Source organism: Rhinolophus sinicus, chromosome 6 (genome assembly GCF_057876585.1).
Source record: "Rhinolophus sinicus isolate RSI-liver-muscle chromosome 6, RSI-T2T, whole genome shotgun sequence".
NCBI classification, from domain to species: domain Eukaryota; kingdom Metazoa; phylum Chordata; class Mammalia; order Chiroptera; family Rhinolophidae; genus Rhinolophus; species Rhinolophus sinicus.
In genome coordinates, this window is record NC_142506.1 from 28353955 (window position 1) to 28366839 (window position 12885).

General features: G+C 44.2%; 1 protein-coding gene across 1 annotated transcript in view; it reads right to left on the minus strand.

Moving 5' to 3' along the window:
- Positions 1-12885, minus strand: part of BAALC (BAALC binder of MAP3K1 and KLF4) — an 80888-nt gene that overhangs the window by 11893 nt on the left and 56110 nt on the right. The window contains exon 2 of the mRNA XM_019711793.3: positions 3907-4073. Coding sequence (XP_019567352.1) covers positions 3907-4073 — 167 coding nt within the window. The remainder of the gene's footprint in view (positions 1-3906; positions 4074-12885) is intronic.

The window sequence follows — 12885 nt, forward strand, 5'->3', positions numbered from 1 at the left end:
TCCCCAAAAATAAGACCTAGCTGGACAATCAGCTCTAATGCATCTTTTGGAGCAAAAATTAATATAAGACCCGGTATTATATTATATTATATTATATTATATTATATTATATTATACCCAGTCTTATAGTAAAATAAGACCGGTCTTATATTAATTTTTGCTTCAAAAGATGCATTAGAGCTGATTGTCCAGCTAGGTCTTATTTTTGGGGAAACACAGTAGCTCCATTGTTCACAATAGCCCCAAACTGGAAACAATCCAAATGTCCTCCAGTAGAATGGTTAAATTGTATTCATATAATGGAATATACATAACAATAAAGATGATGAAATTTTTGCAACTCACAAGATGGGTGATTTGCATGATGTTGAACAAAAGAGCACATGCTCTATGATCTCATTTATAAAAACCTCAAAAATAAAACTGGTCTACAGTGCTGATCGCCGAAAAGTGGTTATGATACCAGAGAAGTGAATCCCCCAGACTGGGACTCAAGCCCTGGGCCAAGAAGATTCTTGGCTTCACACAGAAAAGAATTCAAATGTGAGCCAATATAGAGTTTAAAGTGAAAGTAGGTCTACTTAGCAAAGAGTAAGAAAAGGCCACCCCAGACGGAGTGGTGGTCTCTAATTGCTAGTGGAAGAGAGACCACCTCCATCCCCTGGTCTAGGGTTTATATGTGTTTTCTTGCTCCTATGGGAAATTTCTTGGTATGGGAAAAGGAGGAAAGAACAATGGTGAGTTTATCTTTAACTTCTGTAAAGTGCAAGAAGAATAAGAGCAGGTTTATCTTTAACTTTTGTAAGGCACAACCCATGGCTTATTTGTAGTAGGTTTAACTATGTGAATGGCCTAATGAAATCTCTTTGCTCAATAGCCTTTGAATGGTTTGTTCTGTGTGACTGAGTAATGTCTGCCTGAATTCTGTGTGTTGGAGCACATAGGCAGCAAGCTTGGAATCCAACCTCCTAGTTTCTTCTTTTGTAAAAATAGTCCTCATGTCCTAAATTAATTATGTTGTGGGGTGTGGATGGTGATTGGGGAGGGCACAAGGAGCATTTCTGGGGTAGTGATAGTATTATATGTCTTCATATGGAAGATGGGTGTGTCACCTTATAAAAATTCACTGAACTTATGATTTGTGCATTTTCCTACATGTCTGTTACATGTAGTAGATCGTGTAATTGGTCCTAATTCTTAGCTGTCTCTCCACTGGGGACACAGTATACTTCCTTGCCCTATTGATGTAGAGCTTGTCCATGGGATTTGCTTTGGCCAATAGGAGGTTGGTCGGTATGACATGAGCAAGACATGAAATATGTTTGAATAGTTTGCTTTTGCCTCTTTGGGTTTCTGTTGCCAGGAAGGAAAACACTTTCCTTCTACCCTTCAAAGAGGCAGGAAGTGAGATAGGAAAGCAAGTGTGTGGATCATGCCACATACCCAGCAAAGCTGCTTCCTCCCTCCATGGCCCATCCTGGCTGGTTTAAGAATTAAATTGACATGAGGCAGATTAACAGGAGAAAATCAAGTTTAATTTCATACCTATGGAGGTCTCATAGATATGGGACCTAAAGAAATGACCCAAATATGTAGATTTTATATTTTTTTAGACAAAGAAACCATAAATTTATGAGGAGTTGACAAGACAGAGAAACTTGTGCTTGGCTGCTTAATCGGTGAAGAATTGAAGCAGAGTTGTGTTTTGTTTTTTTTCCACAGCCCTCTCAGCTCTGAATTTCCTGTCTCTGGGGATAAGGAGGTCTCTCCACCTTCTGATGCAGGGAGGGCTCCTTTCACACATGAGATTTATTTCCTGCTTTCAGAGAGACAAAGGATGGTCAGAGTGTCCTTTTTGCACCAGCTGTTTCTTAAGCAACTTTAATTCAAAATAATCAATATGCCAAAGGGGCATATTTTGGGGAGGCCTGTCCTGAGCCCTAACACTGTCATAGCCATGAGAAGAATATACCTCAGAATACTGCTGCTCTTTTGACCTGGTTCCTAGAATAATGTACATGGAAGAGATTCAGCTAGCCCTGGAGCCTGGAACCTGCATTCTGGCCTGTCCCATTCAAGTTGCAGCTGATTGTGAGGGGAAAAAAGATTGATGTTTTAAGCCACTGAATGTTGATGTGGTTTGTTATGAAGCGTTACTATGACAACAGGTAACTAACACGTTATTCTTCAGTAAAAAAGTACTTTAAGATCTCAATGCTTCCCCCTTTCTAACACTCACCTGTTTCAATTTAAAGTTACCAACACCCACCTCTAGCACTTAAATGGCCTATTCATGCCGTACAGTCTTCAGCTTCCTTGTCTATAAAATGGGGATGATGCTTACTTCACAACACTCTTGGGAGGATTTAATGAGCCGGGGGACCTAAAAGCACTTTGTAAATCGCAGAGCACAGTTTTTAAAGTGATGGACGATGAAGGCAGGAAGTGAGATAGGAAAGCAAGTGTGTGGATCATGCCACATACCCAGCAAAGCTGCTTCCTCCCTCCATGGCCCATCCTTGCTCAAAGAGTGAGGGCACAGTGTGGGGAAGACGGGACAAATGTCAGGATCCACACTAGAGCAGTCACCAAGCTTCTGAACATAGTTCTGTAGGGCCCAGCCTGCCTTGGGAGGTGGCAATTAGTCCTCGAGAAGGCCAGCTTATACATAGGCAAAGTGGGGGATACAGGACCCTAGCAAGGCAACTGCAACCCTCAAATCTATCCTCCACCCTTTGTCTTCTATAAGTGTTTCATTTAATTGGGTTATGGCACTGCATGCCTAACCATCCCTGCTAATCCTATAGCACTAAATCTTATAGCACTTCTCAGTTTACAAAGAACAGGCCCATCTGTTCTCTCGTTTTGGTATTATTTCCATTGTGTAGATAAGGAACCTGAGACTCTGAGAGATTAAGTGATTCCTGCAAGGCTACTTAGTTAATGAGTGTCAGAGCTGAATTTGCAACAGGTTTTCTGACCAAAGCTTAGAGATGTAGCTCATTGATGAAAGCAAGAATTCCATCATTAGATAACCAGTTGGATCCTCAGAAAACAGGTGGCATTGGTGTGAGGTGACAAAACCAGTAAGTTTTGACAGGGAAAAGGGGGGGGGGGGATGGACTTGGAGCATCCTGTAAGCAGTGGACTTTGAATGGGGGTGGGGCATGGGGAAGATGAGGAAGTGGGAGGGAGGAATGGAGTGAGAAGAGAAAGAGACTGCAGAGCCTGAGCTGGCCTACTAAGGGCATTTGTTCCCATGGGAGGGGCCAGGGCCAGCGGGAGGAGCACTGCCCAACAATAGCTCTGGGAGGAAACAGGATTGGAAAGGGTGCCAGCTAGGTCAGGGACACTGTAGGCCTATCTCCTTTCTAATAGCAACAGTCTGGGGGTGATGCTGCCACCACGTTCTACAGTCACTAAGAGCCCTCTTGGGGACCCTGCCAATGCCCACCTGGTTGGACGGTCTGAGATAAAATGCCAGGCTTCTCTCCTACTACACTGGTCTTCTCTCCCCTCCCTGCCAACCCCTGGCTGCCACCCTGACAGCCTGGCCAGAGACTGGTTCCCGGAACCAGCACAGCCCTCATTATCAAGATGGTGAGAGCTGACACAGAAAAGGAGCTCCTTGAACAAAGCTGCATTTAAGCAAACACAGGCTTCCTTTGGAGTGCAAATACTAAAGACCCATTTCCACTGATTTCAACAAAACCTGGCAACGCTCAAGGCAGGGGCTGGGATAGGGCTGGGGTCTTGCTATTTTGTTTGCAACAATTTTCACATGGGTGAGGCAGAGAATTTCCATTGGCAAGGTAAACCTTGGGTACTGTCTCTACTTGGCCCAGCCCAGAAGCAAGCTTCTCTCCCTTTCTCTGGTCCCAAGTCAGTTCTGTGGCTGTGACCTACCTCCGTGGTTCGAAGGCCATTCTGCTTCTGGGTCAGAGGGCCTGAGCTGAGGCTCTGCGGATTTGAGCATTGGGTCCCACAGCTCATCTTCTTCTCTGGGTTGGATATTCCACCTGAGGCTGTAGAACGGGGCACACCATTGGAGGACAGCCCATCTTCCAGCACACCTGGGGGACGGAAGCAGAGGATGGCACTAGAGTCTTCCACAGGGCAATTGCTACAATCAATCCCCAAGAGCATGGAAAAAAAAAAAAAGAAAAAATAGAAGAACAGTCACCAGAAATCCCACCATGCCAAGTTACCCTTTTCTATAAGAACATGTGGAGTATTTCATTTTTTACAAAAATGAGATTTAAAAAATTTTGTAACTTGAAATTTTTACTTATGAGTACATCAGTGGCATATTTCCATATCATTAAATATTTTGGGGCAGATGAGTGGCTCAGGTGGCTCAGATGAGTGGCTCAAGCATTGTACTCCTAACACGGTGGTCGCTGGTTCGATTCCCACATGGGCCAGTGAGCTGCGCCCTCTACAACTAGATTGAGAACAACTGCTCGACCTGGAGCTAGGCCGGCAGGAGTTGCCGTGAGCGGCCAGCCAGGGGCTGGCAACCAACTGGCTCAGCTGGGTAGAGCACAAGGCTCATAATACCACCATGGGCCAGTGAGCTGCTTCCTCCACAACTAGACTGAGAACAACGGCTTGACTCGGAGTTGGGGGTGGGGTGGAGGAGAATTTTGCGATATGATTTTTCATACAGTCTACTGTTGTGTGGAGTGTTACCATTTATTTCAATAATCCCCTTTAGTTGGATATTTGTTTTCACTTTTTCAAAATAAATGCTACTGTGATGAAACACCTTGTGGTTAAAGCTTTACTCTTAATTATACTTCCTTGGGATGAATTCCTAGCAGTGGGATTACTGGTTTGAAGGTTATACAGTTTTTTCATAATTCCTTCTCAAGGTGTTGGATTGTGTCCCTACCATAACAAATGCCAAGAAATGATAGAATGAAGTTTAAATAAATTGTCTTACTGAAACACAAGAGGAGGACGACACTGAGGATGAATTCATGGATGAAGAGTATCTGATTGAAAAGACAAGCACAGAAGCATGAGGGGGAGTACCAAGTGGGAGACAAGAAGTGGGCAGAGGCTCTGGGATAGCCCCAAAAAGGCCAAGAACAGCCCAGTGGGTTGGCCATCCTACTCCTCCACCAGGGGCCAGTCAGCAATGATGGAGCAGCCTATGAGGGTGGGATATTGTGATAACACAGGAAATACACATTTGTCCTTTGAACACAGTTCCTTGCACAGAGCTCCTAAAACCCTTGTTATTTCCTGAGTGATAGGGGTGGGAGAAGCATCTTTTGTTATAAGATGACACAGAGCTCCCAAATCCCTTGGAATTTTGTGAGTGATAGGAGAGAGAGGAGCACCATTTGTTCTAGTGAGGCAACTCATGTGCACCCCACCCCCCCACCCATAGCTTCAGGACGGGGACTGATTGCCAGAAATATCTATCCTTGATTAGAAGCTTGGAAATTTCAGTCGCACCTCTGGGGAGGGGAGAAGAGCTAGAGATTGAGTTAATAATTGATCATGCCTACATGAAGAAACTTCTATAAAAACCCCTAAATGACAATGTTTAGGGAGCTTTCAATTTGGTGAAAGCACCTATGTGCCAAGAAGGTGGCGCACCTCAACTCCACAGGGACAGAAGCTCCTGTGCACAGGACCTCGCCCTGTGTGCCTCTTCACCTGGTTATTCATTTGTACCCTTTATAAATCCTTTACAGTAAATGTAAGTAAAGTGTTCCTGAGTTCTGTGAGTCATTCTAGCAAATTATCTGGCAATGTGTCTGATGTACTAAGGGAGGGAAGGGCGGTTGACTAAGCAGAGTTCATGAGGCTCCAGTCCCAACACAGCTGAAGAAGAAGTGATCCAAAGGACACACACGTCCACGTGTCACCCACCAGCTCTGCAGACTGCTAAGAGGTTCTCAACTGTGGCTGTTCGATAAAAAATCAGAATTCAAAACATTGACAGTCACAGTAGAAAATGCCTGGTCCAGAGTTTCCTGACTGGCGGGCTATAGTACATGGGGCACTGTGGATGGGTTTCAGATGTGCAGAGCAATGATTCCTTTCGCTGGCTTACCCCAAGTCTTTGTCACCCCTTCCTCCACCAGCTGGCAGCCTGCACCGCTTTTCCTCCCATTCCCCCTCCATCCTGCACCAAAAGGACCTCACGTGCACGTGTATGCATACCCCAGTACACACAGTCAATCTCTACCTCCACAACTCCCTGCAAACAGTTGCCCCTGGCACACTCCTTGGCCTAGGAATGTGCCAACGTGGAGAATGGATCAGGAAAAAAGGCTCATGATGACTGAAAACAGGCTTGGTGTGATTTGGGCTGGTAATTCCAGGGTCCCAGCACCCACATAAGACTCTAAAACAGAGATTCTCAGTGTGGTGCAGGGACCAAGCTGTTGTTACTGGTCTGCTGTGGGCTAAGTATAAAAACTGAACGCAGCACTTAGAAATTTCTATGACAACTTGACACTGCTGGAGCATCCAAGGGTGAACTTGTCTGATTGAATTTCTGATTAAATGAGATATAGACCAGTTCTGGTGCTGTCAGACTCAAGTGGTGAGTCACAATGGTGTGAGCTGTGTGTTAGTTGTGCACAGCAGGACCACATATTTTTCTGTGACGGACTGGGGAAAGAAAATGCAACTGGTCCTGAAGGAGGGCTGGGCGCTTTGGTAAGTATGTCTTCTTGGTCCCTGGATAACTTGCTCTGTGAGGAAGGGTGGGGCCGTAATGGGGGAGTGGGCCTCTAAAACACAAGCCGAGACAGAGACCCAGCTTAATAAGGTCTAGGGTGGGCCTGCCTTCAGCCCTTAGAGCTGCTGAGTGGGATTCAGGCTAGCCAGTGCTGCCTTGGCTGTTTACCAGTGTGCCGTATGAATGCTACCCTCTTCTTTTTCTAATTTTTAAAAAAATTTCTGTTATAGATGTATTTGATATTTGAACCGAGTCTACAAATTCAGATCCACACATAATAGATTTCTTCACAGTTGTCAGAGGCGAATGTTACTATTTTCTATGCAAGTCATGAATGGATACCTGGGTTGAGGGCAGGTAAGAGGCTCTACTGAGCCATCTACTGAATGTACCATGGTGCTTCCAGCCTGGGTGGGGATGGACACCACCTCGTCCTACCCTGAGACACTTCAAGATGCGCACCTGACCCCCATCCATTCCATGGCCTTGGCCAACCCCCTGTGGGGGTTAGAGGACATAGAACACAGTTCCCTTTTCCTTTCCCTCCAAAGTAACCCATTTTCTGACCCAGGAAGAGGGCAGCAAGGTGGGAAGGGGAGGTGAGATGCACCAGGGGGCCAAGAGCAGGCAGCAGAGAACACATGCCAGGGAGGCAGATAGACAACAGGCAGTGGGACCGAGCATCAGTCAGAGTTCCAAGCCCCTGGCACATACTCCATTGTTCCATCAGACTTCACTTACAAAACACAGATTCAGAGATGAAATTAAGGATTTCAAGATGGTGCGTCTGCAGAGCACTCAATCCTAAACACAGGACCCCGCCTGAACCAGGCAGACCCCATGCACCTGCACCAATTGCACACCCACGAAACCACTAACACCTAACAGAGATCAAGGCAGAGCTGCTGTGGCTGGGGTACAGACGGCCAGTCCTTCCTTCTCAGCAGCTCCCCGGTTCCCTGGGTGTCTCTGCTGAGCCTCAGGGCTCCTGGAAACACAGGTCGAAGATCACTCACCTGGTCCAACGTTTTCAGTTTTCATTGGTGGCTGAACAAAAATTAGAACTATGATTTCTTAATCCCCAATTCAAGGACTTCCTTATCTATTAAATGAGAATAGCAATTCCTACTTCATAGGGCTGTTGTAAGGATTAAACAAAACACCGTATATAAAGGTTCTGACAGTGTTTGGCACATACATTGTCCTTATTGTTATTTATGGCCCAACACCAGCTGCCTTGTCTCCTCCTCGAGGTGCCCCTATCCATTAGTTACATTCCTGGTTTATGAGTCCTACCATCAGCGTCCCTTAAGTGCTTCACAACTGGCCCACTGAGCTTGATAAACAAGCTGAAAAGCTCTGATGACGAGCAAAGAAACAGGGTTGGGCTTGGGAACTGGCATTGCCTAACAGTGAGCAGGGGTTGCCTGCCCAGAGTGGTCAAGAGGTCACTGCAGGGGGTCAGGAATATGGGGTCATTTGCTGTTACTTATGCCTGCAATAAACCAGGTGATTTTGCTGCATGGATTTAATTGAATTTGTATTTTCTAATTCCAAAAAAATCTCAATGTTGGAAAACTTGTAAACTGCAGAAAAGCACCAATGACAAATAATTTTTACCAAATTTCCCAGAGATTAACTCTGTTAACAAGGAGGTATATGCTTTCCAGAAGATGCAAGGAGGTATATGCTTTTCCAGAAGGTACCACCCAGGTCCACTTACCCAAACTCCTGCACTGACCCCCAGCTATGGTGGGTGTTGGTGGCTAATGGTTCACACCTGTCCCCTTCTCCCAAGGCTTGCCTTTGGCTGAAGGAAGCCCTCTCACCAGGAAACACTGGCCAGTTATACCAGGGGCAGCCATGGCCCATGTTCAACTAAAAGCATGTGTGTGTGTGTGATGGGGGGGATTGTACAACAGCCCAGCCCCCTTGCCTCTAAGCAGCACAATTTCTGTCCCTTCACTCCAAAGCAACCATGGGATCAGACTGAGGCTAGACTATTTCTGAAACCACCTCTTGGCCCGGCGCCTTCCTCTGGCCCGTCCTGCTTCCTTCATTCTTTCCCTCACACAGTTCTCCCCCCAGGATTGTCTCCAGGAGCCACTTACATAAAATCCCCATCTCAGGCTCTGCTTCTAGAGAATTGACCCTAAGACAGCGCATATACGCTGCATGCCAGATATATTCCTTTTGCCCCATCCACACCCAGTCTCCCCGCCTCTCTATCCTGTTCTGTGTCTCAGGACACTGACCTGAATGCACCATGTCAATAGGCTCCCTTGCCCACTGGCTTCTAGTTGGGTTTGCCAATGGGCATCACTAGCTATGGAGGGAAGGAATCTGCAGGAGCCAACTGAGGTCCGGTCTTTATTCCCCTGGTTCCCTCCCTGCAGTGTTGCCATGGGTGCCTGGTGTTTTCTATACATTCCTCCACCACAAGAGAGTACTGAACCAAAAAAAGCCCAAGAACGTGTGGAATTAGGAGGTTCCTGATGACTTCAGGGAGAGCTCAGAGGAGTGCTGGGAACAGAGAAAACAGATGGCAAGTTGTTGAGTAGGGAGTTACAGATGCTGTATGAGTCAGGGTTCTTAGCTGCAAGTAACAGAAAGTGACTCCAGTGAATTAAAGTAGAAAACCAATTCTTTTAAGTGATCTGGGAAGCTCGCAGACTTTCTGGGAGGGTTGGAAGCTGAGGCACGGGCTATCTATCAAGGAACAATGTTCCAAATCCCTCCAGGGAGCCTGTCCCACCAACCCCTTGACCCTGGAAATTGGCCTCAGCACTGCTGCTATGCTTATTCTAAAAGTTATAGTTTTTCTGAAATTCAAGTTGAATTGGGTGTCTTGAATTTTATATGGCAACCCTACTGGGTGTCAAGTGCCCCCGTCTGGGAGAACATTTTTGTGAAAGCTGCATTGTACTAGCCCCTGAGCTCCACCTGCAAGTCCATGCCACTCTTCTCAAGCATGGTCGGTGGGAGAGTGACCCTTATTTTATAAAAGGAACTGAACTTCAGCCGGGTTCTGTATCTTTCCAAAGCTTGTGGTCTTAGCAAATATTTACAATTCCTTAGAGGAAAAGCTCCCAAGTAGGTAGCTTTCAAATTCTAGTGTGCATGAGACCCATCTGAGGAGTCTGGTAAACTACAGATCTCTACATGCACCACCACCCCCAAACTTCTGATTCAGTAGGGTCCCAGAAATATGCATTTTACCAAGTTTCCTCTACCCCATTTCACCCTCTGTGATTCTGAGGCAGAGAATTCTAAAGACTGCATTTGAGGCTTCAATAACACTCATGCAGGTTTTGAGGGTTGTGTGTAAAATGCCCATCTGTATTTTTTTTCCACCATGAATTCTGTAGCAGTAAATCTAGGGACATTCATGTGCCCCTAGGGTATGTCTATTATTTTTACACTCTTCACAAAATTTTCATTCCACCCAGAAGACAAGCCAAATCACCGACTTGGCCAAAAAATAGGAAACAGCTGTGTCCAAAGCTTGCTGATAAATTGCAAGCAATGACTTCTTGCCAAAGTTTTTTTTGCTGTTTTGGAAATGGAGCTGAGAGTGGGGCAGAGCATAGAAATTACAAATGATAGCTGGAAGCGATATGGAGAGCAGGCCAAGGGGCAGTTCCTCCTGAACCCAAGCACCTGGCTTTCCTTGGTGAAGGTGATCAGAATCTTCCAAAGTCATTGAAACCACTTGCAACTCATTCACCTCAATGACTGAAAACCAAAGTATTAATATAAGACATTAACAATCTATTTGGGAAGAATCTCCTAAAGTCACAATAGATAAAACTGTAGTTCATCAAAGACTGTCTGGGCTTAGATCCTGAACACATTGCTGATGATAATTTTGTCTGAAATGAGGTATGCATTAAATAAACTGCAACTACCCAGCCATTTACTGATACTTTGTCTCCTCATTTTCCCAAATAAGTAGAATGGGTATGTTTTCAATCTAATGAGTAATTTTCAAGCATACACTATGTGTAAGAAGCTGCTGGTGACTTTTCATATGGCTAATATAAGAAAATCCTTTTAAAATGTTAAGTAACAATTACTTATATGGTCAGTTAGTTTGGGAGAAAGGTTCCAAGACAATTCAATGGGGAAAGAATTGTTTTTTCAACAAATGTGTGGGACAACTGGATGTTTACATGCAAAATAGTGTAATTGGACCCCTACTTGACACCATATACAAAAGTTACTCAAAATGGATCAAAGATCTAAATGTAAGAACTGAAACTATAAAACATTTAAGAGAAAACATAAACATAAATCTTAATGACCTTGGATTAGGCAATAGTTGTTGTTGCTTTTTAATTACCCCAAAAGCATAAGCAATAATAACAAAAAATAAATAAACTGGACATCATCGAAATTTAAAACGTTTGTGCTTCCAAGGACATGATGAAAAACTGAAAAGAAAATTCACAGAATGGGAGAAAATCAAATTATACATCTGATAAGGGATTCTTACTCCTAAAGAATTCTTACAACTCAATAATAAAAAGACAAATAATCAAATTAAAACATCGGTAAAGGATCTAAACAGACATTTCTCAGAAAAAGATATGCAAATGGCCAAGAAGCACATGAAAAGGTGTGAAACGCAAATCAAAACCACAATGAGATACTTCTTCATACACTGGGATAGCCATACTAAAAAAGACAGATAATGACAAGTATTGGCAAAAATGTGGAAAATTTGGACCCCTCCTCATACACTGCTGGTGGGGATGTAAAATGGTGTAGCCACTTTAGAAATCACTCTAGCAGTTCTTCCAAAGGTTAGACATAGAGTTATCATATTATCCAGAAATTCCACTCCTAGGTATATACTCAAAAGAAATGCAAAGCTATGATCACACAAAGCCTGTAAATGAATGTTCTAGCAGAATCATTCATAATAGCCAAAAAAGTAGAAACAACCCAAATATCCATCAACTGATGGATGCATCTATCTAGCTATCTATCTATCTGTCTGTCTGTCTGTCTATCTATCTATATCTATATCTATATCTATATCTATATCTATATATATATATATATATATATATATACACACACACATATAATGAAGTATTATTTGGCAATAAACAAAATGAAGTACTGATACATGCTACAACATTGAAAAATCTTGACAATATGCTAAGTGAAAGAAGTCAGTTACAGAAGGCCACATATTGTATCATTCCATTTTTTTTATATGAAATGTCCAGCAATAGGCAAATCTATAGATAGAAAAGTTGATTAGTGGTTGCCTAGGGCTGGGGTTGTTGGGGGGAAATGAGAAGTGACCATTAATAGATACAGGATTTCTTTTTCCTTTTTTTTTTTTTTTTTTAGATTTTATTGGGGAAGGGGAACAGTACTTTATTGGGGAACAGTGTACTTCCGGGGCTCTTTCCAAGTTAAGTTGTTGTTGTCCTTCGATCTTAGTTGTGGAGGGCAGCTCAGCTCCAGGTCGTTGCCGTTGTTAGTTGGAGGGGGCGCAGCCCCACCATCCCTTGCGGGAGTTGAGGAGTCAAACCAGCAACCTTGTGGTTGAAGAGCCCGCGCTCCAACCAACTGAGCCATCTGGCCATCCTGGAGCTGAGCAGCAGCTCACTGATTTCATTCTAGTTGTGGAGGGCACAGCTTGCTGGCCCATGTGGGAATCGAACCAGCAGCCCCGTTGCCCAGAGCTCGCGCTCTAACCACCTGAGCCACCTATCTGCCCCGGGATTTCTTTTTAAGGTGATAAAAATCTTCTTAAATTGATTGTGAGGATGGTTGCACAACTCTTAGAATATACTAGAAACCATTTAATTGTACACTTTAAATAGGTCAGCTGTTTGGTATGTGAATTATAGCTCAGTAAAGCTGTAATTTAAGGAACAGTGAGCAACACATTTTGGAATGTTATATTGACAAAAGAAGCACATTTGAACTTGAACAGCAATGGTTGTAGAGAGAAAGTGACTAATAAACCTATTTAGTCTATAAGGACAACTGCAGAACTAGCCTATCAGTTCCCAAAGGCCATGGGTCCTGATTAAGAAGGCTCCTGTTCCCTGCGATAAATCGTCAGTTTGTCCTATCTGCCCTTGGCCTCAGGTGTAGGTGATAGAAACAGCTTCCCCATGGTACCAAGCAGCGTGCAAGAAAGACGCCTGCTGAGAGCA